The 27,275-nt window shown below is 39.0% G+C and overlaps 2 protein-coding genes across 2 annotated transcripts in view; both read right to left on the minus strand.

Moving 5' to 3' along the window:
- Positions 1–397: 397 nt before the first annotated feature.
- TM4SF19 (transmembrane 4 L six family member 19) lies at positions 398–4,571 on the minus strand. The gene is made up of 4 exons (XM_016200163.2): positions 4,380–4,571; positions 3,915–3,992; positions 1,000–1,169; positions 398–708 (listed from the first exon to the last, which is right to left on the minus strand). The coding sequence occupies exons 1-4, from the start codon at positions 4,560–4,562 to the stop codon at positions 525–527; spliced, it is 615 nt and encodes a 204-aa protein (XP_016055649.1). The 5' UTR covers positions 4,563–4,571; the 3' UTR covers positions 398–524.
- A 13,290-nt stretch (positions 4,572–17,861) lies between these two features.
- UBXN7 (UBX domain protein 7) overlaps positions 17,862–27,275 on the minus strand; it is a 51,557-nt gene continuing 42,143 nt past the window's right edge. The window contains exon 11 of the mRNA XM_016199998.2: positions 17,862–26,127. Within this exon, the coding sequence (XP_016055484.1) occupies positions 25,966–26,127 (162 nt within the window). The 3' untranslated portion in view covers positions 17,862–25,965. The remainder of the gene's footprint in view (positions 26,128–27,275) is intronic.

The following is a 27,275-nucleotide window of genomic DNA, read 5'->3' on the forward strand; positions in this document are numbered from 1 at the left end:
CTTGTTTAACCTTAACTAGCTCCTTAAAGGTCCTATCTCCAAATAAAGTCACATTGGGGGTTAGGGCTTCAACCTGTGAGTTTGGGGGGCACACAGTTTAGTCCATAACAACTGATGAACTTGAATTTAGAAGATAGGGGCTCAGGTACTGACTTTACCTGAACCTAAGTGAGTGCTTTTGGGCAGCCAGTCCATTATCCTCTAGGAACCTTAACTTCTCTATCTGTTACACGTGGCAGATTTTATGGGCTTGTGAGGTCATGGCTGGAGGACATTTTATAGACTGTAAATTCCTACACAATAATAATGACAATTATTCCTTGTACTAATATATCATTTTGCAGTTTACAATGTGATTTTAAAATGCATTATATCACTCAGCATAATGCAAGGAATTATTGTTATCATCACTACAAGAATACTTACAAGGGAAGTTTGTTTATGATTCATACCCATAAATAATAGTTGCAGAAAGGATTCAAGGCAGCTTCTGCTGAGAGCCCCAGTCCGTGCACTGGCATCTCCTATGACTTCTCACAGAGGCTGCAGAAAAGGCCCAGGAAGGTGTTGAAGAAATGAATGACGCCCAGGAGAATCTGGAGGAGGCTGATGCACAGAAGGGCGGAGAAGAAGGACACGTGCCAAACAACGGCTTTAGAAGGCTCCAGGCAGACAGAGCTCCAGAGGGAATGGTCATATAAATAATTCCTGTCCCCAAAACAAAGAGAGCAGGGGCTGAGGAATAAGTAGGAAATGCCAAATGAGCCCCCTCAGTAGACAGCTGGGGCCGCCCCCTGTCAAGTCAAAGGCCTAGATGCATTCTTGAGGGTGCCTGTTGTTGCTGCATTTGCCATTTTTGAGCATCAGAGGAGTGAGATGCTAGAATGTGTCACCAAAAGGAGTTTGTAGTCTCTCTTTCTCCCCTCTTTCTCCTCTCTCCCCCCACCCCTCTGGCTCGCTGAAAAGGCTGCAAATTCATTCTAGTCTCTACCCATTTACCTGTTGCGTAGGTCTTTGAATGGGTAACCGTATTTCCAAGCTTGCGTCTGGTTGAAGGATGAGACATCGAACATGCAAAAAGGACCATCTTTCAAGGCGACTCCAGAAGTGATAAAGCAAATGAAGGCTCCAAACAAAGCCAGGCCACTTGACAGCAGAGCAGTAAGCATCTGCAGAGGGAGAGAAGAAACAGTGAGCCCAGGCTGGGCTGTGACTAGGTGACTGACGGGGCCACCTGGAAACTTCTTTGGTGCTCAGGCTTCCCCTCATAATATCACCTGGGGCTACTCCTACCCACAGCACCTCCTTTAAAGCTTAACCAAGGTAGGGTGACTGATGAGGGGCCACTGGGTAGAGGTAGAAAGGTGTGGAAGAGAAAAAACTGAGAAGGGGGAAACAGTGGCACTTGAACCTGGATCTCCCTGACTCAGCAGGCTTTTCAGAACTTCTCAACAGGTTGGCATCAAAAACTTTTAAGCTCAGCCCTGGCCAGTGTTGCTCAGTGGTTTAGAGCATTGGCCACATGTTCGATTCCTGGTCAAAGGCACATACCTGGGTTGTGGGTTTGCTCCCGGCCCCTGGTCAGGGCGCTTGCGGGAGGCAACTAACCGATGTGTCTCTCTCGCATCAATGTTTTACTCTCTCTCTCCCACTCCCTCCCTCCCTCCCACACTCTCAAAAGAAATGGAAAAAAATATCCTCCGGTGAGATTAACAAAAAACAAAAAACTTTTACGCTCAGCCCCGGCTGGAGTGTTTCAGTTGGTTGGAGCATCGTCCTGTGCACAGAAATGTTGTGGGTTCAATTCCCGGTCAGGGCACAAACCAACGTTGCAGGTTTAAACCCTGGTCGGGGCATGTATGGGAGGCAACTGATCAATGTTTCTCTCTCACAATGATCTCTCTCTCTCTCTCTCTCTCTCCCCCTTCCTCTCTCTAAAATCAATAAAAATAAGTAAATAAATAAATAAAAAAACGTTAAAGCTCAGACTGCAGTCATTCAGCCTCCAGAGTTAAAGGGTCAGATTATCATAAACCATCTTCTGACTTTTTCAAGGGAAAGCTGTATTTTCAAAAGTTCCAAGCTTCCATCCCTGATTCCTATCTTTTTCAAATCAAGCATGAAAGGAAGGAAGGGAGGAAGAAGGGAAGGAGGATAGGAAAGAGAAAGGAGGGAGACGGAGACAGAGAAGAAGAGAAACATTCAGAAATTAGTAACTCTGAAATGACACCAGTTCTGTCACTGTACTTTTCTAATCTGTGTACCACTCTCCCCTCCCAAAAGATAACAACAACTTTATTTTCTTGGCAGGATTCTAGCTTGCTTCCATTTTGGCTTCTTTCCCAGGATACTAGATGGTTTTTTTCTCCCTTTTAAAAAATATGTATTTTACAATTTTAAATAAATAGTTTTTATATAGAATCATAGTCATTTCCCCACTGATGTCAAGTGGGCTTGGAGCTTGAGAGGGCACAGAGAAATGTGTGAAGTGTCTTTTGTTTGTTTTTAGTTTTTATCAGTTTTAGAGAGAGGGAGGGAGGGAGAAAGAAAAGGAGAAACATTAATTTTTGTTGTTCCACTTACTTATGCATTCATTGGTTGATTCTTCTATGTACCCTGACCTGAGATCAAACCCACAACTTTAGCATATCAGGATGATGCTCTAATCAACTGAGCTACCCAGCCAGTGCCAGGTATGTAGTAAGTTTTTGTTGTTGTTGTTTTAACATTTTATTTATTGATCTCAGAGAGAGGAAAGGGGAGAGAGAGATATAGAAACATCAATGATGAGAGAGTCATTGGTCAGCTGCCTCCTGCACGCCCCCGATTGGGGATCGAACCTGCAATCTGGCCATGTGCCCTGATCGGGAATCAAACCTTGATCTCCTGGATTATAGGTCGATGCTCAACCGCTAAGCCACACTGGCCGAGGTGTAGTAAGTTTTGACTCTAAATTAAAAGATTCAGGATGAATTAGTCTGATGTAAGCCTAGAATAGTAATTCTCAAAATGTGGTCCCTGTCCCAGCAGCATAGCCTCACCTGGAAACTTGTTAGCAATGCAGATTTTCCCATTCCACCGAGACCTACTGAATCAGAAACTCTGGGGGTGGGGCCCAGAAACCTGTGTTTTAACAAACCCCGCAGGGATTCTGATGTACACTCAAGTCTGGAAAACCAGATATGACTGAGAACAGACAGTGAATGAAATGTGTGGGTGTTTATATTTAATCCTTTAACATATAATTCTGAATCAGTGGGGTTCCCGATATATGGGTTGCAGATATCAAAGCAGGCTGTGGGGTTACTGTAAGGAGGCCACAAATTCAGGTATCTGAGGCTGAATAAGCAATATAGTGTGGAAGAAAACTGAGAGTTTTCAAATAAATATAGATGCTACTGTAATTAATAAAGTGCAAATTTATTTGGGGCCTCAGTTTCATTAACTGTAAAATGGAGAGGTTAGACTAGAATCTAGTCATTAGATGATCTCTGGAGAGCCTTTCAGATCTCAGAAGAATTAAGCAAAATAGCCAAGAAATTTTCTATGAAAAATACATGATAACAACATACATAACTCATGTTCATATTGATCGATAAGGTAAAAAGTAATAACAGTTCTCACATTTGTATAGATACCCATGGTTCATTACAACATTTACGGTTCATTATGACATTTATGGTTTATTAAATAACAGGATCTTTGACTTGTCCCTGTTAACTCCCATTTTACAGATGAGGACCTGAGGCTCAGAAAATTTAAGCAACTTGCCCAAGAGCTTAGGGTGATTAAGGGGCATGATTGCCATCTAATTTCAAACCCCAAGAGTAAAATTGCCTTTTTACCACTCTGCCTCTAAAGTAATAGAATGTGGGGACATTCTAGATATTAGAAGAGTGGGGTGTGGTGCTTACACTTCGGCAGGGCCCGCTCTTGCTGAAGCAGCCATATCTCCAGCCCATCAAGGAGATGAGGGTAGCTGCAATGAGTACCTGGGGGAGGAGAGAAGAGTGTTAAGAAGAGATCGGGTAGTTTACATTTCTAGCTGCCACCTGTGGTGTTGAAATAGAGTGGCTGGGCACCTCACATGGACTTGATTATCCTATCTTTCCTATCTTTGGCTTTGACTGTCAGGACCCAGTTTTGGATGACTAGCCTGATCTGCCTCTGTTGATGGCAACGTTCACACCCAGTGTGCCTAGTCCAAAATTCAGTAAGTCTTTCTACAGTCTTCTATCCCTTGGAGTTGCTGTAGACTCAAGACCAGCTTGTTAGATCAAACTTTTTTGCAAGGAATCAAATTCTCCTGCCCCATCACCTCCCTGTTCTACCCTGGGGGCACTTTGGGAGTTTACACTAAGGGAATCCAGGACACTTACCATGAGGCCTCCTCCCCAGAGCCCAGAGCCCAGCATGGCATGTTTGCCAATGAGGCCTCTCAACAGGTAGGTCACATCCCAGTTAGGAAAGAGGAGCACTATGTTGGCACCAGCAGCAAACAGGGCTGTAGTCCCGAGGCTCAGCCCCAGGATGCGGGAGCAGGTTCTTGAGCATGCCATCATGCAGGGAGAAGACAGTGTCCTGGAACAATGGAAGGAGGATCATGGTAGCTCTGCTACTGGGAGCATGGGGTGGGGGAAACACACTACATATTGTCACCTCCCAGGGTCAGATCCAGAAGAACCAATGAACTTGCTTAAAAACTCTGCCTCATAAATATTCCTCAATGGATAGGATTTAATTACTCCATTTCTGTCAACTTACACACACACACACACACACACACACACACACTCCTCATCCCATCTTATTTTGCTTGTACCTCTATTACTGCCAGTTATTATTTCTGTCTGGTACAGAAAAACAAAATTTTAAAGGTGTCATCCTCTCTCTTTAAAAGACATCATTTAAAAAATGTTCATTCAACATCATACAGGAAGCCCTTTCCATTACAATAAGAAAATGGAAAGAAGCAAAGTCATACAGATAAGAAAGGAAGAGTTGTCATTATTCACAATTAACATGAGTCTCTATATAAAAAATCCTAAGGAATCTATCAAAAAGTTACTAGGACTGATAGGTGAGTTTAGCAAGGTCACAGAATAAAAAATCAACATACAAAAATTCTATTGTATTTCTATATACAAGCAATGATAAATTGTCAAAATTTTAAAAATACCATTTATAATAGCATAAAATTAGAAAATACTTGTAAGATAAATTCAACAAAACACATGCAAGGCCTGTACACTAAAATTTATAAAAAATTGCTAAGAAAAAGTAAAGAAGATCTAAATAAATGGAGAGGCATACCATATTCATGGGTCAAAAGACTAAATATCATTAACATGTCAATTCTCTCTAAATTGATGCATAGATTCAGTGCAATCTCATTCCAAATCCTAGCAGGGGTCTGGTTGTTTTTTTCTGGTGTGGAAATTGACAAGCTGAATCTAAATTTATATGGAAATACAAAGGAGCTAGATTAGCCAAAACAATTTCAAAAAAGAAAAGTTGGAGGCCTTACACCATGTAATTTCAAGATATAAAGCTACAGTAATCAAGATGGTGAAGTAATGCATATAAAGACATACAGACCACTGGAACAGACTAGAGTTCAGAAATATATCTACACATATATGATCAAATTATTTTTTTAAAAGATGGTAATTCAGTGGGAAAAGCAGCCTCTTCAACAAATGGTCCTGAAACAATCCATATGCAAAACAAAATATATGTATACCTTGACTATTACTGCAAGCCATATTCAATGATTAACTTGAAATGGACCATCGATCTAAACTTAATAAAACTTATAGAAGAAAACAAAAGAGAAAAGCATTGAAGTTTTGGGTTAGATAAAGACTTATTAGGTAAAACACAAAAGGTACAATCCATAAAAAATAACATTAAAAAAACACACAAAAAGTACAATCCAAAAAAGTTGCTCTCCAAAAGACATCATTAAGGAAATGAAGAATCAAAACACAGGCTAGGAGAAGATACTTACAATACGCATTTTGTGAACATGTATGTGAATGCAAATACATAACATCTGACAAAGGACATGTATCTAGTCTATATAACAGACTCTTAAAACTCTATAAGAAGACAATGATTTAAAAATGGGGAAAATATTTGAACAGATACTTCATTTCATCTCACACACACAAAAAAAGAATGACAACTAAAACATGAAAAAAGACACCCAACATCATTAACATAGGGAAATGCAAATTAAAACCAAAATAAGATCCTACTACACACCCGCTGGAATTGTTATAGTTAAAAAGTTGGACTATACCAAGTGTCAGTGAGGATGTGGAGCAACTGGAACTCCCAGAGAGAGCTGGTGAGTGCAAATGGTACAAACATTTGGGAAATAAATGTGACAGTTTTATATACAGTTAAACATTCACTTACCAAATTCCACTTCTACATATTTATCCAAGAGAAATGAAAACATCTGTCCACACAGAGACTAGTCCTTGAATGTCCATAGCAGCTTTATTCATAATAACTAAAAATTAGAAATATGAAAACATCCTAAGTGTCCACCAACAGATGAACAGATAAACAAAATTATACACACACACACACACACATATATAATTCAGCCATGAAAAAGAATGTAGTTCTGTTACATGTTACAACATGTACGAAACTTGAAAAAATTATGCTAAATGAAATAAGCCAGACAATAAAGGACAAATATGTATGATTCCACATATGTATATGAAATATCCATAATAGGCAAACTCATAGAAATAGAAAGTAGATTAGAGATTACCAGGGACTGTGGGGAGGTGAGAATGGGGAGTTATTATTTAATGGTTACAGAATTTCTGTTTAGGGCCATTTGGATATTTATAACATCATTCTCAGGCCATAAAAAATTATCAACTTAAAAATTAGCCTGCTATTTAGGCAAACATTTAATTAATACACCCTTAATGTGATGGCTGGACCTGCTTCTCTTTGGTGAGGCCTTGGCAGGGCCAGACCAAATGATTTTGTGGGCTGTATAGGGCCCCTGGGTCGGACGTTCCCCACCCCGGGATTAGGGTAATAAAAAAGTTTTGGAAATAGATAGTGGTGATGGTTACACAGCATTGTGAATGTAATTAATGTCACGGAATTGTATATTTTAAAATGGTTTAAATAACAAACTTTGTTACATATGTTTTACCATAAGAAAAAAATCAATTAAAAATGAGAAAAAAACACGAAAAATAACTCAAATGTTCATCAATTTGAACAGATAAATTGTAGTATATCTATACAATTGAGTACTACTACTAGGCAATAAAAAACACAAAACTACTGATACATGCAGCAACATGGATAAATCTCAAAAGTATTACGCTAAATGAAAGAAGCTGGAAACAAAGACTGCTCGCTGTATGATTCTGTTTATATGAAATTCTAGAAAAAGTAGAACTACTGACAGAAAGCAGACCCATGGTTGCCAGGGGCTGGGAATGGAAGAGGGGATTAATATAAGGGACATAAGGAAACTTTTTGAGGTGATTGAAATGTTCTAAATCTAGATTCTGGTGGTAAATACACAACTATATGTATTGACAAAACTCATCAAGCTACTCTGAAAATTAGTGAATTTTATTATATTTTAATTATATATCAATGAAATTGATTAAAAATTAAAATATCATGTCTATACAGGTTATAAAATGTCTCCTCCACACCTTTACTTATAGCCATATGATCTCTTATATTTTCCCTGATATGTGAACTTCTTGTTTATATGTATATATATACATCACATAGCATAGGACTAGTAATATTAGGGTAAACTCATAGCAATGTGGATCTGAAAAAAGTCAATACCATGACATCCTCAAGAAGTGGCTTGTTGCTATTTTGCAGTCCAGTTGCATCTCTATCTCACCTTAAGACTGTCAGCACTCCACTTTAAACATTGTTTTGCACATAATTTTTTAAAAAATTTATAAAGCATTCTCTCTCTCCCCCCCCCCCCCCACACACACACACATACATATATAAGGAAATATTTCAGTATTTAAAGAATTAAAAATAATGTATATAATATATTTGTACTTGTAAATTGTATGGGCTAATTAAACAACACCCATGTAAATACAACCAGTTTACAAATAGGTCAGTACCACTAATATTATGAAACCCCAAGTGTGCCCTCTCTAATCCTACCATATTCCAGGATTCCTTCCTAGGAATGACTATCCTAAATTTTTATTTTATCATACCTTTTTAGAACAGTTTACAACTTATGAACTCATTTTTAAAAGATTAACCTAGTATTTTCTATTTGTCCATACTGACGTTTATGGTAGAGACTGATGCCAGACATAGCATTGAGTAGGGCATTTGGTTCGGGGATGCTCTTGCCTTCTCCCTCATTCTGAAGCCCCCGCAGCCCTTGGTGACTTTTGCTTCCCCTAATCTTGGAGCCCAAGCTCATCTCCTGGCTTCTGCCTACAGGGAGCTTCCTGCCTCAGTGGCATTTGCATTTTAGTGTGACAAGTTGCCTTCACCATGTGCCCTCTCCGCAGAGTCTTCATTCTCTATGCCTTGTTTCTCACAGTGAATTGAATAATTTGTCCCTGATGAAAGTTCAGATTTCAGTGGAAGGGGGCATGTGCTGGGGAAGATGCAGGTAGGATGTGAAAGAACAGTGGCCCTTACCCCAAGGATACAAGGGGCCTGAAGGGAAGGGTGCAGATCAGGGATCAGGAAGGACAGTGTGTCCTGTCCCATGCCCTCTCCCCCTCTCCTGCCTCTCCCCTCTCCTCCTGGTCCATCACAGGAGGCCTCTTTTCCTGACTTAGGCCCCTGGTACCAGGTGCTTCCTCCTCAGGCCCTCAGGGTGAGGAGCCTGCCCTGCTGTCAGGAGGCAGGGCCCCTATAGGGTAACAGTCCTCCACACAGTTTGGGATGCAAGTGTGTGTCTGGACAGCCACCCTCCCCAGGCTGCCTTGTCGCTGGGTGTAAGGCTCTCAGCGTGTGTCTCTGTTGGAGTGAATTAACCAACGGGGGTGGGTGGGTGTGTTAGCAAGTAATGACTTTAACCCACACTCCACCCAGATGACCGACGTTTTGTCGGGGGCCCAGGTGAGGACTGGGGTGTCATTGGACTTTCAGCATGCTCTGTGGCCACAGGCTGGGAGAAGCTTTGCTTCAGGAACGCTCTAGCGCCTTCTAATCAAGCCACCTGAGTAAGGCCTGTCTAGACCGGGTCACCAACATAGCCGCCCCCTGACGATCTCTTCTACAGAACATTTTCCTGTCAGGAAAGTTTTAGAAGGGAAACGAAAAAATATGGACATGCAGAGGGAAAACTAAGAGGGGGAGGCTGGCCTTCGGATGAGTGGAATTCAGAGACCCCTGGCTGATCTCACACAGAAAGGCCTTGCTGTGCTGCTCCATCCAGGAGGGCTGGGGCTTCGTTTAAATTCCACTTCCTCTCCCTGACTTTGTTTCTCTAGAAATCACAACATTCTGAGAAATGCTTCCAAAAAATGTGAGCCAGGAGATTAGCAAAGAGGTTGGCTAATTTGATATCTGAAAGGACAAGCAGGATGATAATGTAAAACCTTAAAAGAAGGCTTTAGGGGAGGCCGTGTCCCAACCTCAGATCCCAGCTGGGTGAATAAATCACCCGCTGGATGCCTGGGTGGCAATATAAGTGATCAACTAAGTAATATGGAGGAGGGGACTGCAAATTCTCTGCGCATCTGTCTATCTCCTTCATCATCTAGCCAGGCTTTTCTTTCATTCCTTCACGAACGGTCAAATATTTGGGGGCCACTTTCCACCAGGCACTATGCCAGGAGTTACGGGTACAATGGTGACTCAGATATAGTCTCTTCTCTGGGGGAACTTAAGGTCTGGTGGGGACACTGACAAGGCAATAAACAAGTGCCGAGCAGAGGTGTCCCACTTACAGTGTAGTGGGAGCACACAGAGGAACAACTAATCCTGTCCTGCAGACATGAGGCCAAACTTCCTGGAGGAAGTGCTGTCCAGGCTACAACTTGACCGACAAAAGGCATTAGACAGGCAAAGCTGGGACGGGAAAAGTCTGGGAAACCTGTGTAAAGGCCTGAAGTTGACAGAGAGACTGAGGCAAAGAAAAGTTAAATGAATTGCCCAAAGTTGCACAGCTGCTCAGTGGCAGAGCGGGGGCTCGTTTGAGTGCTCTGATCTGCTAGGCCATACTGTTCCCGGGCCATGACCTCACGGGGCCCTTTCATCTCTGCTTACCTGCACCCGGTGGCAAGAATCAGGAGGGGAGAGAAAGAACCTGGAGGAGAGCTCTGTCTTCAGAGTGAGCCTGCACTCCTGCAAGCGCCCGCTGGGACTCCTGCAGGACCCAGCCCAGAAGATCCTCTTTCAGGACACTTAAGGCGGGCCAGGGAGGCTCTGTATATATGCAGAGGTCACCCCAGGCAAGTGCATGTGTGTGTGTGAGGGGGTGCCGCCAAGCCACTGCCCACAGGCTTCCTTTGAAGGAGTTTTCCTTTTCCTGGAGAGCCCTCTCTTGATGACCCACCCGCTGCTCATTTTCATGTGACCCGAAGAAAGGAACCAGGAGGCATGGCCTCGTGAGCTAAAATGTCTTAGTGAGTCAGAGGACGCACCCATGAGAAAGATCTTTTTATTTTTTTATTTAGAGAATAGTTTATTAGTTTCTGTAATCAAACCCATGGAGAGAAATATCTTATTTTCCCTTCTTTCGCAAATAGCAACACCGTTTCACACACCAGCTGCCCATATCTGTTTCACTCATTGCAGAATTTGGGCTCTTTGGAAGAACAGCCCTGTGCAGAATGGCCACCATATTTTATCACCCTCCTTGCTTTGCTCTTAGCTCACTGGCTATGTTGCATGCTTCCTTCACCTTTATACGGTGCTTTCTAACATTTTCGTTCAAGCCCCAGGTCACCATCATCTTGTAGCACAGTCACACCAGACTACTGAACAGTTTGTGGTGCTCTCTGCATGGGAGATCTGTGACCCTGCCCCCTTTTTTAGGATTTAAAGAATAACTTTATTATGAGACCAGCCTATAAGAAATAAGAAAACCTTCACCATAATAATTTTACACAACTATTTTCATATTTGCATTTTTTAGACTTTGTCCATATGCATAGCCTATTTTACATAGTTATAGGAGTAATATGTATTGCCTTTTTCACTAATTATGAAATCATAAACACTTTCCTTTTCTTCCTTTAAAAAAATTTTTTTATATGTCTTTATTGATTTCAGAGAGAGGAAGGGAGTGGGGGAGAGAGAAACATCAATGATGAGAGTCATAGATCAGCTGCCTTCCGCACGCCCCCTACTTGGGATCGAACCTGCAACCCGGGCATGTGCCCTGACTGGGAATCGAACCGCGATCTCCTGGATCCTAGGTCGATGCTCAACCACTGAGCCGCACTGGCCAGGCCATAAACACTTTCCTGTGATTCTGCAGCTTTCATAATAATCCTTGTAATGTCTATATAATATTGCTCAGGCAATAATTTATTTATCCTTTTTATTAGACACTTAGATTGTTTCTGTTTGTTTGTTTTTGCACTGGAGGTGGTGCATATGTTTTTTTAAATATATATTTTTTAAAAATATGTTTTTATTGATTTCAGATAGAGGAAGGGAGAGGGAGAGAGAGAAACATCAACTATAAGAGTCATTGATCGGCTGCCTCCTGCACGCCCCCTACTGGGGATCAAGCCCGCAACCCGGGCATGTGCCCTGACGGGGAATCGAACCCTGATCTCTTGGATCCTAGGTCAATGCTCAGTCACTGAGCCATGCTAGCTGGGCAAGCTTTCATCCTATGTTTAATTATTTCTTTGGGATAAATTCCCAAGAATGGGATCACAAGTCAAGGGATAGACATTTTTATGATTATTTTTTAGTTGTACAGCACAGTGGTCAGACATTTATATACAGTGGTACCTCGGTTTTCAAACGTCTCCGTTGACGAACATTTCTGTTTACGAGCACTATAAACCCAGAAGTCAATGCTTCGGTTTTGGAACACACCTCAAAGTCGAAGATGCCACACGGCTCCGCTGAGGGCAAGACCCTGAGGCCCAGCTGTCGGCTGTGGATGCCTCGGTTTTCCAACCTTTCAGAACCCGAACGGGCTTCCAGAACGGATCACATCGAACACCAAGGGACCACTGTAACTTATGACCAGATTGCCCAAAAAAGTCTAGTGCCCACCATACAGTTATTATACTATTATTTGCTATCCTCCCTGTGCTGTACTTTACACCCCTGTGGTTATTTGTAACTGCCAATCTGCACTTAATTCCTTCACCTTTTTCATCCAGTATTTTTCATCAAACCCCCCTCCCATCCGGCAACCATCAGTTTGTCCTCGGTATCTATGAATCTGTTTCTGTCTTGCTTGTTTCTTTTGTGTGTGTGTGTGTTTAGGTTCCATATGCAAGTTCCACATATGGTATTTGTCTTTCTCTGACCTGCGATCCCATTTTGACAAGTTCTTATTCAAGGCCCAGTTCCAACATCCCCAGAGAAGTCTTCCCTGATTTCTTCACTCAGAGTTAGGCACTTCTTTCTCTGTGCTCCCATTGCACTTCTTAAAATTTAGTTATTACATACATACATATAGTAAAACGCACAAATCTTGATTATAAAACTTGGTAAATATTTTCACATGTACACTCAGGACAGCCACCGCACAGATCAAGATATGAGACATCTCCAAATCCCCAGAAGGTTCTATTGTGTTCCCTCCCATTATTATCTCTATCCCCAGTGTTGACTTCCATTTCGCTTTTATCATCAGTTAGCATTTGGTTGTTCTTGAGTTTCAGGTAAATGGAATTATATAGTGTGTACTTTTTTGTGTCTGGCTTTTTTCACTATTACATTCATTCATCATATAATTCATTCTTTTTTATTACTGGTATTATCCATTGTATGACTATATTACAAATTTATTCCACTGTTGATGGACACATTTAGACTACTTTCAATTTTTGCCTATTATAAATAATACTGCTATGAATATTCTTATACATGTCTTTTGGAGAATGTACATATACACTAATTTTATCCAGAGAAAATATCCCAAGAGTGAAATTGCTGAGTTATAGGATAGGTGAATATGAATGTTTAATTTTGGCAATAATATTGTCAAACAGTTACCCAAAGTAGTCCCATTTACACTCCCACCCATGGTGTATGAGAGTTCCAGTAGCTTTGCATTCTCACCAACATTTTTAATTATAGGCATTCTGGCAGATATTTAGCAGTATCGCATTATATTTTTAACTTGCATTTTCAAGATGAGTAAGCATCTCTTCATATACTTATTGGTCATTTGGAGATCCTTTTCTGAGAACTGCCTGCTCAAGTCATTTGTCCGGTTTTTACTGGCTCTTTGTCTTTTTCTTACTGGCTTATAGTGCTTTAGAATTTCAAATATGAGACCTTTGTCAGATGTGTGTTATGAATGTTTTCTCCTGTCTGTGGTTTGCCTTTTCATTCTTAATGATGTCTTTCAATGAAAAGAAGTTCTTGATTTTAAGTTCCATTTAGGGACTCCTTATGATCACTGCTTTTTGTGTCCTGTTGAAAAAAATCTTTGCCCACCCCCCACTGCATTTTGATTTCCCTGTGCTATGTAGGGCCTTCTTTCCCACGCCTGTGAGATCCTTGAGGGCAGAGGCTGTATCTTTTTCTGCTCTGTATCCCCAGAACCTAGAGTAGAGCTCTGAATATGACAGCAGTTCAGGAACCACTTGACGAATGAGTTAATTCATTCACTTCACTAAGTAACACAAATAGTCTCTGTGCACAGAGAGGTTTTACTTCTCATGATGAAAATAAACAACAATGAAAAAACTCTTGATGTACATATAGGATGTCACCCCTCCTAGATGTAAACACACTCTTTGAATAATTATAAAGGCAGTGTTTATTAAAATACACTTCATGTTCAAAATTGAGCTCTCAGCTCTTAAAGTGTGTATACATTTTGGGGGGTCATCCTGTATATGAGAAGGAATAATTATAACTGGCTGTTACATTCTTTAAAACTGCATATGAGTTGCTTTCTGTGTGAAATTTCTATGTATGCAGACGTATGTATGCCTGAAGCAAAAGCTGGTAAACAACTATTGAAAAGTTCATCAAATACGATCGTTTCCATTTTCATTGTAAAAGGGAGTCATTTAGAGCTTAAATGAATTCCTGTCTCTTCCCAGAGAATTTAATTTAGATAGAAGATGCTAGGCTGAGCACTCACAAAGCTTTATAATATGAAGAAACATTTATTCACTGTATAAAACACGTTTACAAACTATCTCATTAGATCCTTACAACAAACCTAAAGCAAGTAAAATAAATGTCAAGTTAGCTTCTTTATGCTGACAAAGAGATTACAGCCCAGAGGAATTTGACTTGCTCAGAGTAACAATGAGTAGGGTTGGGGAGATGATACTATGTTGTCTGACTCTACACAGTCCTGCACAATGATAGTTGAGATTTTTTCCCCCCAACCCCGATTCCAATTATCTTAAGGTATTTCTTCTTGGAGGCAGTACTGTTCTGCTTTGTCACCTGAAACACCTGGATCTCAATTCCTGCTAAAATACCTGTTAGCTATATGAATTTGGGTAGTTCAGTGCACCTTAGTAATAATTTGAACTTCAGTTTCTCATTTATAAAATGATGCCTACCTCATAAGTTTGAGAGTTAATAAGATGTAAGATGCCTAGGGTTAGTCAGTCCTCTCCTTCTGGGTTGTTGTTTTTAAAAAATTTTTAATCCTTACTTGAATATATGCTTATTGATTTTAGAGAGAGGGAGAGAGAAACATCGATATGAAAAACATCCTGCAGTCACCCCTTGAATGCACCCCAACCAGGGACCGAACCAGAAACCTAGGCATGAGCCCCAACTGGGAATTGAACCAGCAACCTTTCAGTGTACGGGACGACACTCCAACCAACTGTCCCACACTGGCCTGGGCCAGGGCCTCTCCTTCTGTTCTTGAATCTCAGCTTAGCACAAATAATTTTTATATACAATGTCTGTTAGAACATCTTATATAGTTAGGCAATTACAATGATCTGATGATGGCTGGCTGCCAGATCTCACTCAGATTTGTAGATGGTATCTGTTCAGAACCCAATGGCTTATCTAACAGCAGACACTCTTGAATGGATATTAAAATGGTGCTTGTGGAGCAAAGGAAAGTGTTGGAATTTGGCTCTAACCCCTTAAAGTGCCAAACCTAGTTGAGACTAATGATGACAGCTGAGGGTGTTTGTTCTTTAGGGCAAATTTGTGACAATTCAGTGATTAATGTTATGAACAAGACACTTCTTTTAGAAACTATATAATTGCAATAAGTAGTTTTAGGTTAAGTTCTTCAACTCCCTGTAGTAAGGCCCTCTATGGTTAACAGAAGCCTGGTCTCTGAAAGAATTAAAGCATTACCCTTTCACAGATGTGCTTAATGATTTTACAATCTGGCTCCACTGGAGACACAGCTACTAGTTATCACTTTGTTGGTGATATTTCTGGGTAGAAGCGAATGGGAGTCTGAGGGCACAAATGAAGAATAGGGCCTGGGTGGGGAAATAATTTGCCTAATGCCATAAGAGGCTTCCCAAAGCTGAAAGGCTTGGGAGAACAGGATAGACAGATGTTCCATTCTGGGGGATATTGTGGGGTCTGGAGGTGGGATTTAAGCAAGGAATAGAGGAAGTTGAGAAAATGGAATTTACTGGCAGAAGGAAAAGGGAAAAGATGATGACAATCAGGCCAATATTCCCCAAATAAGAGTGACAGAGTAATCAGCTTCCTTGTGGGTGGGATCCAACCTCAACTGACAGCTGACTAAACAAGAGAGCACATTCCCTTAATTGGAGGGAGAGAAAAAGGAAGATAGGAGATGTTGAAATATCTACCACTTATACCAGTTCACGAAAGAGGAAGTTCTTTTTTCTTCTTTATTAGCATAAAAATATTACATGCTTCAACCCAAATTAGGCATTGGTCTCCCATCACACTGCAAATGTTCTTGTTGTCTAATGACTTCTTGTTATCCCATGAAGACTTCACTGTCCTTTTCACTTGACTCCTAGGCAGAATTAGACATAGTTGACTGCTAGATCCTTCTCAAACATTTTCACTCTTGGCTCTCCTGACACCAGAATCTGGTGCTTCTCCTTCCTCACTGGTTGTATCTCCTTGACTCAGCCTCTTTATGGTGATCTCCAGGCCTAGGTTCTGGGCCCTCTTTTCTTTAATTTTCTTCCTAGGTGACCTTATTCCTTCTCATGGTACTATGCTCCATCTATAACATGGATGAGTTCTCAAATCTTAACTCCAGTCCACCTCTCCTTCAAGCTTCAGATTCACATATGCAACTTCCTACACTATACCTGACCTTGGAAGTACCATAATTAACACAGCCAAAATGCTTTCTGCCCACCAAGCCTGCTTGATCCACCAGTCTTCCTGCCTTAGTAATGATGCCACTACCTACCCACCTGCCGCAAAGTTTGTCACCCTTGGTTTCTCTTTCCTTCCTTCCCTCACATTTAACTCAACAGTCTTTTAATTCTAACTTCAAAATGCATCTCTGATTTATATGCTATTTCCCAGTTCCATTGCCATTATTCTAGTGCAGGCAATCTTCGTTTTGTACCTTGGTCATTGCAATAGTCTCTACTCTTGCTCTCTTCCAATCCACTCTCCATATAATAAATGGCTTCTCATTGCACTTGCGACACTATCTGAGCCCTTTACCAGGGCCTAAGGTGGCCTTATATGATCTGGCTTTTACTCATTTTATGCCATTCCCTTTGCTCACCTCACATGCCAGACACATTCACCTTCTCTAAATACCTCAAATATATCAGGGTCTTCGCATTTGTCGTTCCATTTGGAAATTTTCCTCCTCCTCTTACCGTGGCCTTCTCATCCTTCAAGGTCTCAACCTAAATATTATTCCTCAACATCTTATTTAAAGCAGAAATCTCTACTGGCTCCTTTTCTAGTTTTTTTTCATAGTATTTGAATCAAATCTGTATTTTTATTATTTGCTTATTGTCTATATTCCTAACTAAAAAGGAAGTTCCCGGAGGACAGGGGCTCTGTCTTTTTGCTCATCACATCCCTGTCATTTGGCACATAGTGAGGGTAGTTAAGGCTAAAAATAGGTTGTCTGTCACTGGAGGAATGGAAACGGTGTCCTATTGGCCCAATCTAGGTAGGCTGCCCACCCCTTAACCAGTCAGTGTGGCCAGGGAGACAAGGTCTTGAAAGAAGATAGCAAGTGCTATGAGAGTATGTTGCTGTAGCATGGGGATGAGGAATAGTTCCACACGAGGAAGACTAGCAGCACAAACAGCGCATGAGGGTTACTGCGAGCTAAACACTAATCCCAATTTCTATTACACAAATAGTTAATGGCTTTCCCCTCATTAATTTAGCAATTGCGTTTTTTTCCATCACTTGCTTAAGCCAAGTCCTTAATTAGTCATTATTGTTGGTTTGAAAAACTAGACACTTGAATTGCCCAAATATGTCAAATACAGGACCTTACTTTCCTAACGAGGCTAGAAAACCCAATGACTTGATCACAATACAACCAACATTTATAGAGCATTTATCATAAACGTCCAACATACTACTAAGAGCAGAAAAGAAGCTAGCAAACATTACCCTTGACAATGAACTATGAACTTCTGTCAATAAATACTACTGTCCTACAAATGAGAATATGAGGGCAAGATTTTGAAACCTGAATTGTATTAATAAAAGTAATATCCACAGTCTTATCTCACAAATGAGTAATACAAAAAAACTAATACTGAAAAGTTTTTATTTTATTTCCAAGATCAAATATTACAACAGGACATTTACATGTATTTATAAAAAAATGCAGCAGTTGAATTTATAGATCAGAGGTTTCCTTGAGTTTGGTCCCTCTCTCAGCACAGTGAGCTGATGTCTTCAAAAGATTAATCATCACACTCCCCTCCCTCCCCCACCCAAATTGTCCCACCCCCCTTCCCCAATTCAAGTTGCAATATCAATATAAAGCAACTGGGTACAACACAGCAAGAATATTCACAATTTGGTACAACCAAAACCAGAGGATCACCAACTGAGAGATCCCCATTTTAGAAATTATTTACCTATAGACTATGTGTATCTATAGATATATCACACCCAGTTATCTAAGATTTCCCTGGTTTTAGAGCAAGTGGAAGTTCCATTGAGTCTTAGCCAGCAGTTACAGCTCTGCTTTATCTAATGGCATGTTTTTCTCCTCCTATAAGTTTTAGATTTTCTATGGCCTCCATGTGTCTTCAAATTTAAGGTTTTCCCTAGCACCTTTATTATCAATTACTAGATATTCAGGAGGGTCTCTATTGTGTCTTGAACAAAAAAAATCTAGTGAATGATACAGTTGCCCCTTACTCGCTGGTCCCAAAGCTGCCTTCCCATTTTTTGAGAAGAACTGCAGAAACAAATTGTATCTCCTAGCACCATAGGATTAAAAACCCAGAAAACTGAGAACTACATGTGCATTTTGGGAGCACTTGCCAGAAACACTACAACAGGAGCACTGTCTCTGTCCATTATCTTCTTGGATTCAATAACAAAGTTACACTACAGATTAAATTTAGAGCCATCCTGCATTAAGAATGCAAATCTCACTAAGACCACCACTTTGTCCAGAATAAGTTGAGTACATAAACATCCCAGGGAATCTCTACTGTTAGGAACTGCTTGAGAAACACTTTAAGCAAATAACCCAAGCTGACTTCACTCAAGTATCCAGCCCACCCCCATCCCCTAATAAATTTTAATCCTTGATTAACCGCTCTGAGTAAGATGGGAAGTGAGGTCTGAAAAATGACATGAAAAATGTTTATAAAACACAACTAGTGAAGACTTGCCAGAATGGGACATCCCAGATGATTTAAAATGCATTGTTCAAACTGAACTCACACACAGCATGCACACAGCCTACAAACACTCCTGAGTTTCCATGGAACAATCAATACCTACTCAAAAACAGACTTGTTTCTTAAAGAGTTTAAAAAAAAAAAAAAAAAAAGACACCAGATGCATAGAAATTGTTAACAATCAAAAGGAAAACCGTCCTAAGAAAAAGGTTCTTCAAGGAGTGAATAAATTTTTTTCTAACAGATTCATGCCAAAAGTCCCTCAAAGTCTAAAAGTCATGTTATCATAAACTGGTACTCATCTCTCTAAATCTAAGACTAGAGGATTATCTCATAGATTTACTGTTTCCTAGCAAGTATTTTAAATTGCCTTTCCAAAGTGAAGGGACAAACCCAGGAAAGTAACAAGGCCCAACTCCCAAAATGGGTAAGATAAATGGCCCCTACTATATAAGCTTACTACTTATTAACTAAAAAGTGGAGGTCACACACTACTTTCATTCTAATTAGCAGGTAAAATGAGACTTTCTGGTGGCAATGGTCACTCCATGTGAGGTCTAACTTACTTACAGGGCAATAAATTATCAGTTATTAATAGCATATGATTAGTGTCAAAACCTATTTATATTTTGAATCACACCATTTAATTTATTGATATTTTCCATTATTAAGAACACAGACGTTTTGAGAAAGCATATTATAAAACCATTTTGTTGAAAACAGCAACATATCCAACTGAGCATCAACATTTCAATGTCATTAACTTGAAATAGATTCTGGTGACATGTACAATACTCTAAAGCCAGTGACTCTGACAGGAAAGAAAAGCAGAATGGCAGGGAATGGTTCCAGATCAAGAATCTCTTATCAGTTAAGATGCCCATATTGACGCCATGAAAAAAGCAAATAAAAAAGATTTTAAGGAAGGGAGAATTCAGTTTCAGGTTCGAATTTATCTAATGATTTGAAATGTTTCCTATTTTATTTATGCTTAATAAATGAATATTTGTGGTAGTTCTGTTAGATCAATAACTTCTTTTAATGGAGATAAAATTTTTATGTTCAATTTGTTCCATACAGCTTAGTTTGACTATTTTTATTTGAAAACCCAAGTGACCTCAAAAGGAATATAAAAGCTTAGGGCATTTTGATCCCTGTAGAGGAAATACCATTAAGCAAACAACAAAATCTTGCTGTCTGTTGCACCAGAATTAAGTACAAGGGAACTTCTCATATTGATTAATATGTGACTGTTCTTAGGCAAAATACTACCATTATTTGTATTTCTAATTCTACAAATAAATTAAAAAAAAAACTTTAAAGAAATGCTAAATTGTTTTATTAACGTAGCTTGTATTGCATTACCCAACTCTACTTTCAGATCATATGGCAAAGAAAGGCCTGTACCAAAAATCATGTTCATGAGAATGACTAAGCAATAATACGAGAGCATTCTGTAAGCCAAAAAGGGGGGAGGGGTGTCATGAGCTAGCCATTCTATATTTGGAATAAAAGAAGGCTTAAATAGAGAGAAAATGAGCTATAAAAATGATGTTTGCCTCAAATTTTTCCTTTGTATACTAATTTATAAAAAAATTTAAAATGTTACATATTAAAACTTAGACGTGAATTTCTTAAACATAGCCAATTTCATTAAAAATCTTGACTAATTTTCAGAGAATGGATGTGAAAAATCAGGAACAGAGAATGAAAAGTAAAAGGATTAAAAGATTTTTTAATTAAGGGTCCCATATCATTACATCCAGTAACTTGAACCACAAGTTCACTTCAATGGGAAAACTACCAAGGTTATCAGAATCTCTATGAAAAATACTCTTGATTCTAAGTGGCCTCTCTAGCAGGACTGACACACAGGTGAGCCAAAGACCAAAATAACCATCATTAAAATACCAAATTTCTCATAACAGGAGATATCAACATATGGGCTTGGTATTCTCTGTTGGTTATTTTCAGTACTAAAGAACATTCTTGTCACTATGCTAACGTGTACAGTGCAATTAAGTTTCATGGCAAGACAGTAACTGAAGTGTTAAGCAAGGCAAATCAATAAAGTTGAATATTCATAGTACACAGATGTCTTTAAGTACCCTTTTCATCAAGACTTCTATTTTTTGAAAACTGCCATGTTCATCAGAGGGTTGATTCTTCCCACTCTCATGTACTTTTACACGTTACTTATATATCAACCTGCACCCTAAGATTTACTATTAGGTAGTAAAATTAAAGAGGGAGAGGAGAAAGAATGACACAGTGGAGATACACTCTGTGGGGTAAGAAATATTTTTGAAAGTTAGCCTAACTGGATCTGAAAACGTTGTTTCTGCCAAAAGTAAGTAAATTTCACAACCCACACAAATTGATTTCCTAACAATTGCTCAGTGAATAAAGTGCTTTATTTAAGCACACAGGTAAAATAAAATTTAACTCTGGTGTCAGTGAAATATTTGGTTCGCATTAATTACATTTTAGTCACACTCAACAATGCTTAGAAATACTGCATTAAGTTTTTTAAATTAATGAATTGTGTTTAAAAGATCATTACTAGATCTATAACTATTATACTTTCCTTTCTGGAGATTTCAGTCAAGTGAGGTTAGTTATTGGGAAAATGAAACCTGGACACAGAAAAAGAGCAAAGGAACTGATTAACAAGTATACTTTTAATTAGCCTAGGGATAATATATAATAAAGAGGAGAGACTAGACGCATAAAATTTTGGAATGGAAAGGACTTCAGAGATAATCTAATTTCAGTGGTCTACAATCTGTGGGTTCCTAGTTTCTGCAAGGGGTCTGCAATTCCATATGCATATTTACATTTTTTTCATCAATGAAATGTTTGATATTAATACTTAACCCCACAGTTCCCCACCCATGCCAAATTTTAAAATCACAAGTTCTTTTACTTGAACAGACTGAGAACTCTTGATCTAGTCCAATTTGCTGTTAACTAGTAGCAGAGCTGTTACCCAAGTGCACTTATGCCTACATGTAGTGCCCCTTCTGCGTATCATATATAATATACATTTAATTTGTACCTGGGTAGAGAAATTAAACCTCTCCTTCACTTTTCAGTTGCTAGTGGCTCCTTCTAGTATTTTCCTAAGTGCCCTGCTGGCTAAAATCTTTAGTCCTGGGACCAGTAATCCTTTCCTATTTGTGTCTTAGGTATGCCTTACTGATATGATAAACATCATGCCCTAAGTAGTGACAAAAATTGCAACTAAAGAATTCAGGTGAGTCAAAAGAAAACTTGAGCTACAGTATTTGCCACTTTTCAGTTTTATATTTTTGTAAAGACTGTCCCAACTATTCTCAGCCCCAGAAACATAAGCATTTGCACGTTCTCCGATTATCTCATGTAGTGTGTCCCTCCAACTGGGTAAAACAGGCAGGAACTAGGTCATAAGATTTCAAGATGTTTTTAACTTTGATTAAGAACTCAATAAATAACTGACTTATATAGTTAAGAAGAATTTTGTAGAATATTTTAAAACATATACATAAAAGGGTTCAATAATCTGGTATGGGTGGGATATAGAAAAGATAATTCTATCTTTTCTGAAAACTGTTTTAAAAAAGATAAAATTCTTTTTTAAAAGAATTTTTATTTATTCTTATTTATTCTTGGCAAATAATGCCACATAGCTATTTTCCTTTCACATTTTTATCAGTCTGTCATTTCAAGAAAACAATAATCAGCTCCTCAAAATAATGGTGTAAATAAGAATTTATAGGCATAGCACAAATCCCACCAGCTTTAAGGAAATATAACCAAATGATACTTTACAGAGCCAAACGAGAAGATAACCTTTTGGCTGATTCCCGGTAGGAGACAACAGCATGGCAGTGAAAAGAGCACGGACTCTGGAGGCCAATTTTGATTTTGCCACTTACTGGCTGTGACATCCTGAACAAGTTCTCTGAACTTCAATTTTCTTTCTTATCTATGAAATGGGGGAAATATGCATTTTGTAGAGTTCTTAGAAAGATTAAAGGAGAAAATGCATATAAGGTACCTAGCACATGTTAATTACTCAAAATTAGTTCCCTGTTCTTCCCTCATTTGACTGTTCTCTCTCTTCTCTGGTTCCTTCCTAAATCAAGTTCAAAAGAGGCTTCCTGTTACTTTTTCCCCCTCTAGTTTTCATTTCATCTCCCTGTATTTGTCTCATCACTTACTCTCAAAGTCTATTTTGTTCTTTTCATCCCTAACTTTTATAATCTTTCAAGCTGTTTCCAATACATACAAGGAATGACTATTTTAAACTATTTGTAATTACCTTACTAACCTCATTTAATCTATTCAATAAAACCCCTCCTCCAAAAAGCAAAGGAATTTGCAGAGTTAATAAGACAAACTAGAGGAAGTATACTCCCCAAGTGGAATAAGTTTTTGAGTAAAGCAATATTCTTTATTCACTCTTCCCATGTACAACCCATAATCCCTCCTTCCCATGAGCCTCTATATCAAGCCCAGGATAATTACACTCCTGCCTCAAAATAAAATAAAATAAAATCCTTTACATCTTGTACTCGAAACACCCCAGATGTCTCTAAGTTGAGTCAGTATCTCATGCCCCACCTCTTTAATATGCTTAAGTCACTTTATATATATACTTGGTCATTTCACAGTTGAAAAAGTCACTTTGGTTTCTCATACAAGGATATGCCAGGGCTGAGCTTATCAAAAAAACTACATCCTATCATTAATGAACATGTTGTCTCGGGTTCTCTAGACATGTTTTCTAAAGAGAAGCTAATCAGTAAAAGAATAAGAGAATCCTACAGGGAAAGTTCCTGACTTCGCATTTTTGACAGATTTGGGCTGTAGCTGTGACTTGACTTTGCTGAGTGGAGACAGGTGCCATCCTAGCACCAAAACTGGGCATACCCTCACTTCTTACCCTGTACCTCCCTGAATTTTTAGATTCTGACCTTGTCTACTACCAATAATTTTTTCACCCTCTAATGCATCTTTGATAGTACATAGCTCTATTCCTTAGATGGTAAGTCTATTATTCAAGTTCAGAGATACAATTAAGGAATTAACATGAAAACCGTATTTCCTCAAAATTCAGAAGCTGCTAGTTAGCCTCAAGAGTCTATGAAAAAACACCAAAGTGGTATTACTCAGTCACCAATCTAAAGAGAGAACTTTGACTCAAGGTATAAATGAAATTGTAATTATATAAATATATTTATAAATATTTATACAATTATATACTTATACATAAGCACTTACACAGACTTAGAAAAAATGTAAGAACATTAATCCAAAAGGACTCACTGAAGAATAAACAGAATTTTCCATGATTTCCTTGAGGAGAAACATTACTCGTTCTTTAGGGTGGGTCCCTCAAAAGTCAACCATTAGAAACCATATTCTCTAATTGAGTACTAGCAACACATAAGCATCTTTTAAAAAAATCCCCTAGTTACCAAGAGAGTGATCTTAAAACAGATGGGAACCTAAAGGTCTCTGAGCAATAGCAATTTATGTTCCTCAAACAGAAAAATCAATCAATCTAAATCCCCAATTTGATGAAATAAGGTCCATTTTATAGCAAGTTAAAGTTCTGATTTTGCCACCAGAATCACCACTACCTTTTCAGAAGACTCTATTTAAAGCTCAAAATAAGAACTGAGCATATAGTGAAGCTGATAAGTCGAATAGTGTTATGTAGATTCAATATGGCATCTTTTAAACAATACTGAAAAAAACTTTCACCAACTACAATTTGAATGTGGCTTTTGTTGGCAGAAAAAAAAACCCCACATCTGAAGACTACTGGCAATCTTCCCCACTGCCCTTACTAAATGTTGTCTTATGAATTGAATTTAAAAGTCTTCTTAGACAGGCATTCAGTTTTGAGACCTTTTGCAAGAAAAAGCATGAGGAATTGAGCTCATTTAGTCACCAGAGCCTTTTAGAGACTGTTCCAACCAGGGGTAAAAAATGAATCATTTTATTTCTAACCAAAGGAACATGGTTAGCTACTCTCAGCTGCATCTTTTTCTTTTTCCCTCAGGACATACATAAGTATGCCTAAAGCACATAGGACAATCAATAACCATAGTGGTTACAACTACAAGCCACTGTACTGCATGATTATTGAATAGCTGCCTTCCTATAGATCACTTGTGGACCCAAACAACGGAAGGGCCAAACGAACTAATATGCTGTACTGGCAAAAACAGCAAGCACCTTCCTATACCAGGCACCACAATATACTCACTAAAAGTCCATTCCAGGACTAGCAGGATCAATAGTTTGTAGAGTAGTAACAAAGAAAGCTGTCTCAGGCTAGGATATTTGAAAGCCACCCCATGCTACTCACCCAACATTTAACACTCATTTTGCCAATAACACATCTCATGGAAATAATTCTAGCTGGAAGGATGGGAACCCTTTAAAGTAATTTTAAAATATGATGAATAATAATTAGGAGGGATGCTTTTTCCATGTAAACAAAAGCCTGGATATTTTTTACATGAACAATAAAACAAAACAAAACGTGTTAGAGAATTTCTTCCTACTAAAAATGGGGCTTATAAAAAAGGGAGGTTGTTCTTATTCTGAATCTAGTCATTCCTTTACCAAAGGAGTCTGAGGAGTAGTAACATTATCATTTGATCCCCAAAAAGTGCCATGCAAGAGACCACTTATTGGAACACACATTTCCTGCTGCCAGTACTAGGAGGTCTTATCCTTACACTTCCATTTGGTCACCTGATTAGGTAAGAAAGAAAAGTAGGAAAAAGAAAATATAGGAGAGGAGAGGGGGGAAAGGGGGGATAGGGAGTGAGAGAGACTTATTATAAGAGAGAGCAAGGAATAAAAGAGAAGGCAGGTGACTTGCTTGCCCAACTTTGGCTCTATGGTCCTATGAGCCAAAGTGCATACTCAGTGACATGGTATCTCACAGGAAAAGGGAAAAAAGGGGTAAGCTGAGAGAGGTCAGGCCATGATGTTAATTTCTTTCCTGTACAAAGACAGTCTCTTGAGGACAAAGGCCTGCCTCTTGTAATGTAATGTCATAGTCCAGATGGGAGAGTTTTCTTCGAGGGAAGTTGGTGAGAAGTTCAAAACGTTCATTTGGATATCCTTTAGACTGGACATGCTTCACCAAAGCCTATGAAAAACCAAAGGAAGACAAGGCAGTTAGATAGAAATAGAAAGAGCATACTAAAGAATTACATTTATAACATTCATTTTTATCATATTAGATATGAAGTTGAACTTATTCTTTCAGATAACTGAAGTTTAACCTTGTGGAAGGGCAATATAACCTGTTGGATGGGGAGATAATAAACCTGTATCCAGTAATTTAGGGCCAGTAAGTGATACTGAAATATAAAAGGTTATTACTGTTTCCTCAATAAACAAACCCACTATCTATATATATAATTATTATCCTTGGTTTTAAACATTTGATTCATTTTCCCTTCCATCTTTTTATCAGCAAAGTTACATCCTTCATTCTACCTATAGCCAGTCTTGCCACCTGTGCAACCCCTTCTTGCCTTCTCAGAAACCATGCCACTACAGAACATCCCTGCTTTTATAGGTACCTTCAACATCTCCCTCTCTACAGATGCTTCCCCTTAGACTTAAACATGCTCAGTCTCTCCTTCAATCATTTTCCCCCCTATAGCTTCACAGCCAAACTTCTCAAAAAAGTGCTCCATCCACTGTCTCACCTCACATTTCCTTCCAAATATGAGACCTAGGAAACAGTCTGGGTATCAGCAGCCAGATCTGACTACCTCGTCACAGAAAATGGCCAGGTAAAAACACCTGACCAAAGGGGGATTCATTTATAGGCTAAGCTAAGCTAGTCAGACTCCTTTTCTTTTCCAGGAGTTAAAAAAGACAGAGGAAAGGTCTATCAGCTATGGACTTTAGAGGATAAGGCCCTCAGCATCACTATGATGGACCACGTACAAACTTAGAAGTAAACAAAAGCCACCAGTATACAGAGAGAACAATGGTATGAAGCAGAGAATTACAAAGGGGAAACCGAACAGGCCCCATGAGAGAAATGAACAGAAAAATGGCCTTCGTTCTTAACCACTTTGCAGTTCCAGCTACAAGAAAGCCAGAAGCCCCATTATAGTTTTCATTCCCCTTTTCTGGGTAATAATTTCATTTGGAAAATAAAATGCAGCCATGGAATAGAAAAGCCCTGACTGCCTAAGATAATTCAGGAAGGAAATATACTAATTAGAATTAAGATTAACCTCAGTTAAATTTCCAGTTAGAGGTCAGACTGAATACCTA

This window comes from Miniopterus natalensis, chromosome 6, assembly GCF_054644295.1.
Source record: "Miniopterus natalensis isolate mMinNat1 chromosome 6, mMinNat1.hap1, whole genome shotgun sequence".
Classification (NCBI taxonomy): domain Eukaryota; kingdom Metazoa; phylum Chordata; class Mammalia; order Chiroptera; family Miniopteridae; genus Miniopterus; species Miniopterus natalensis.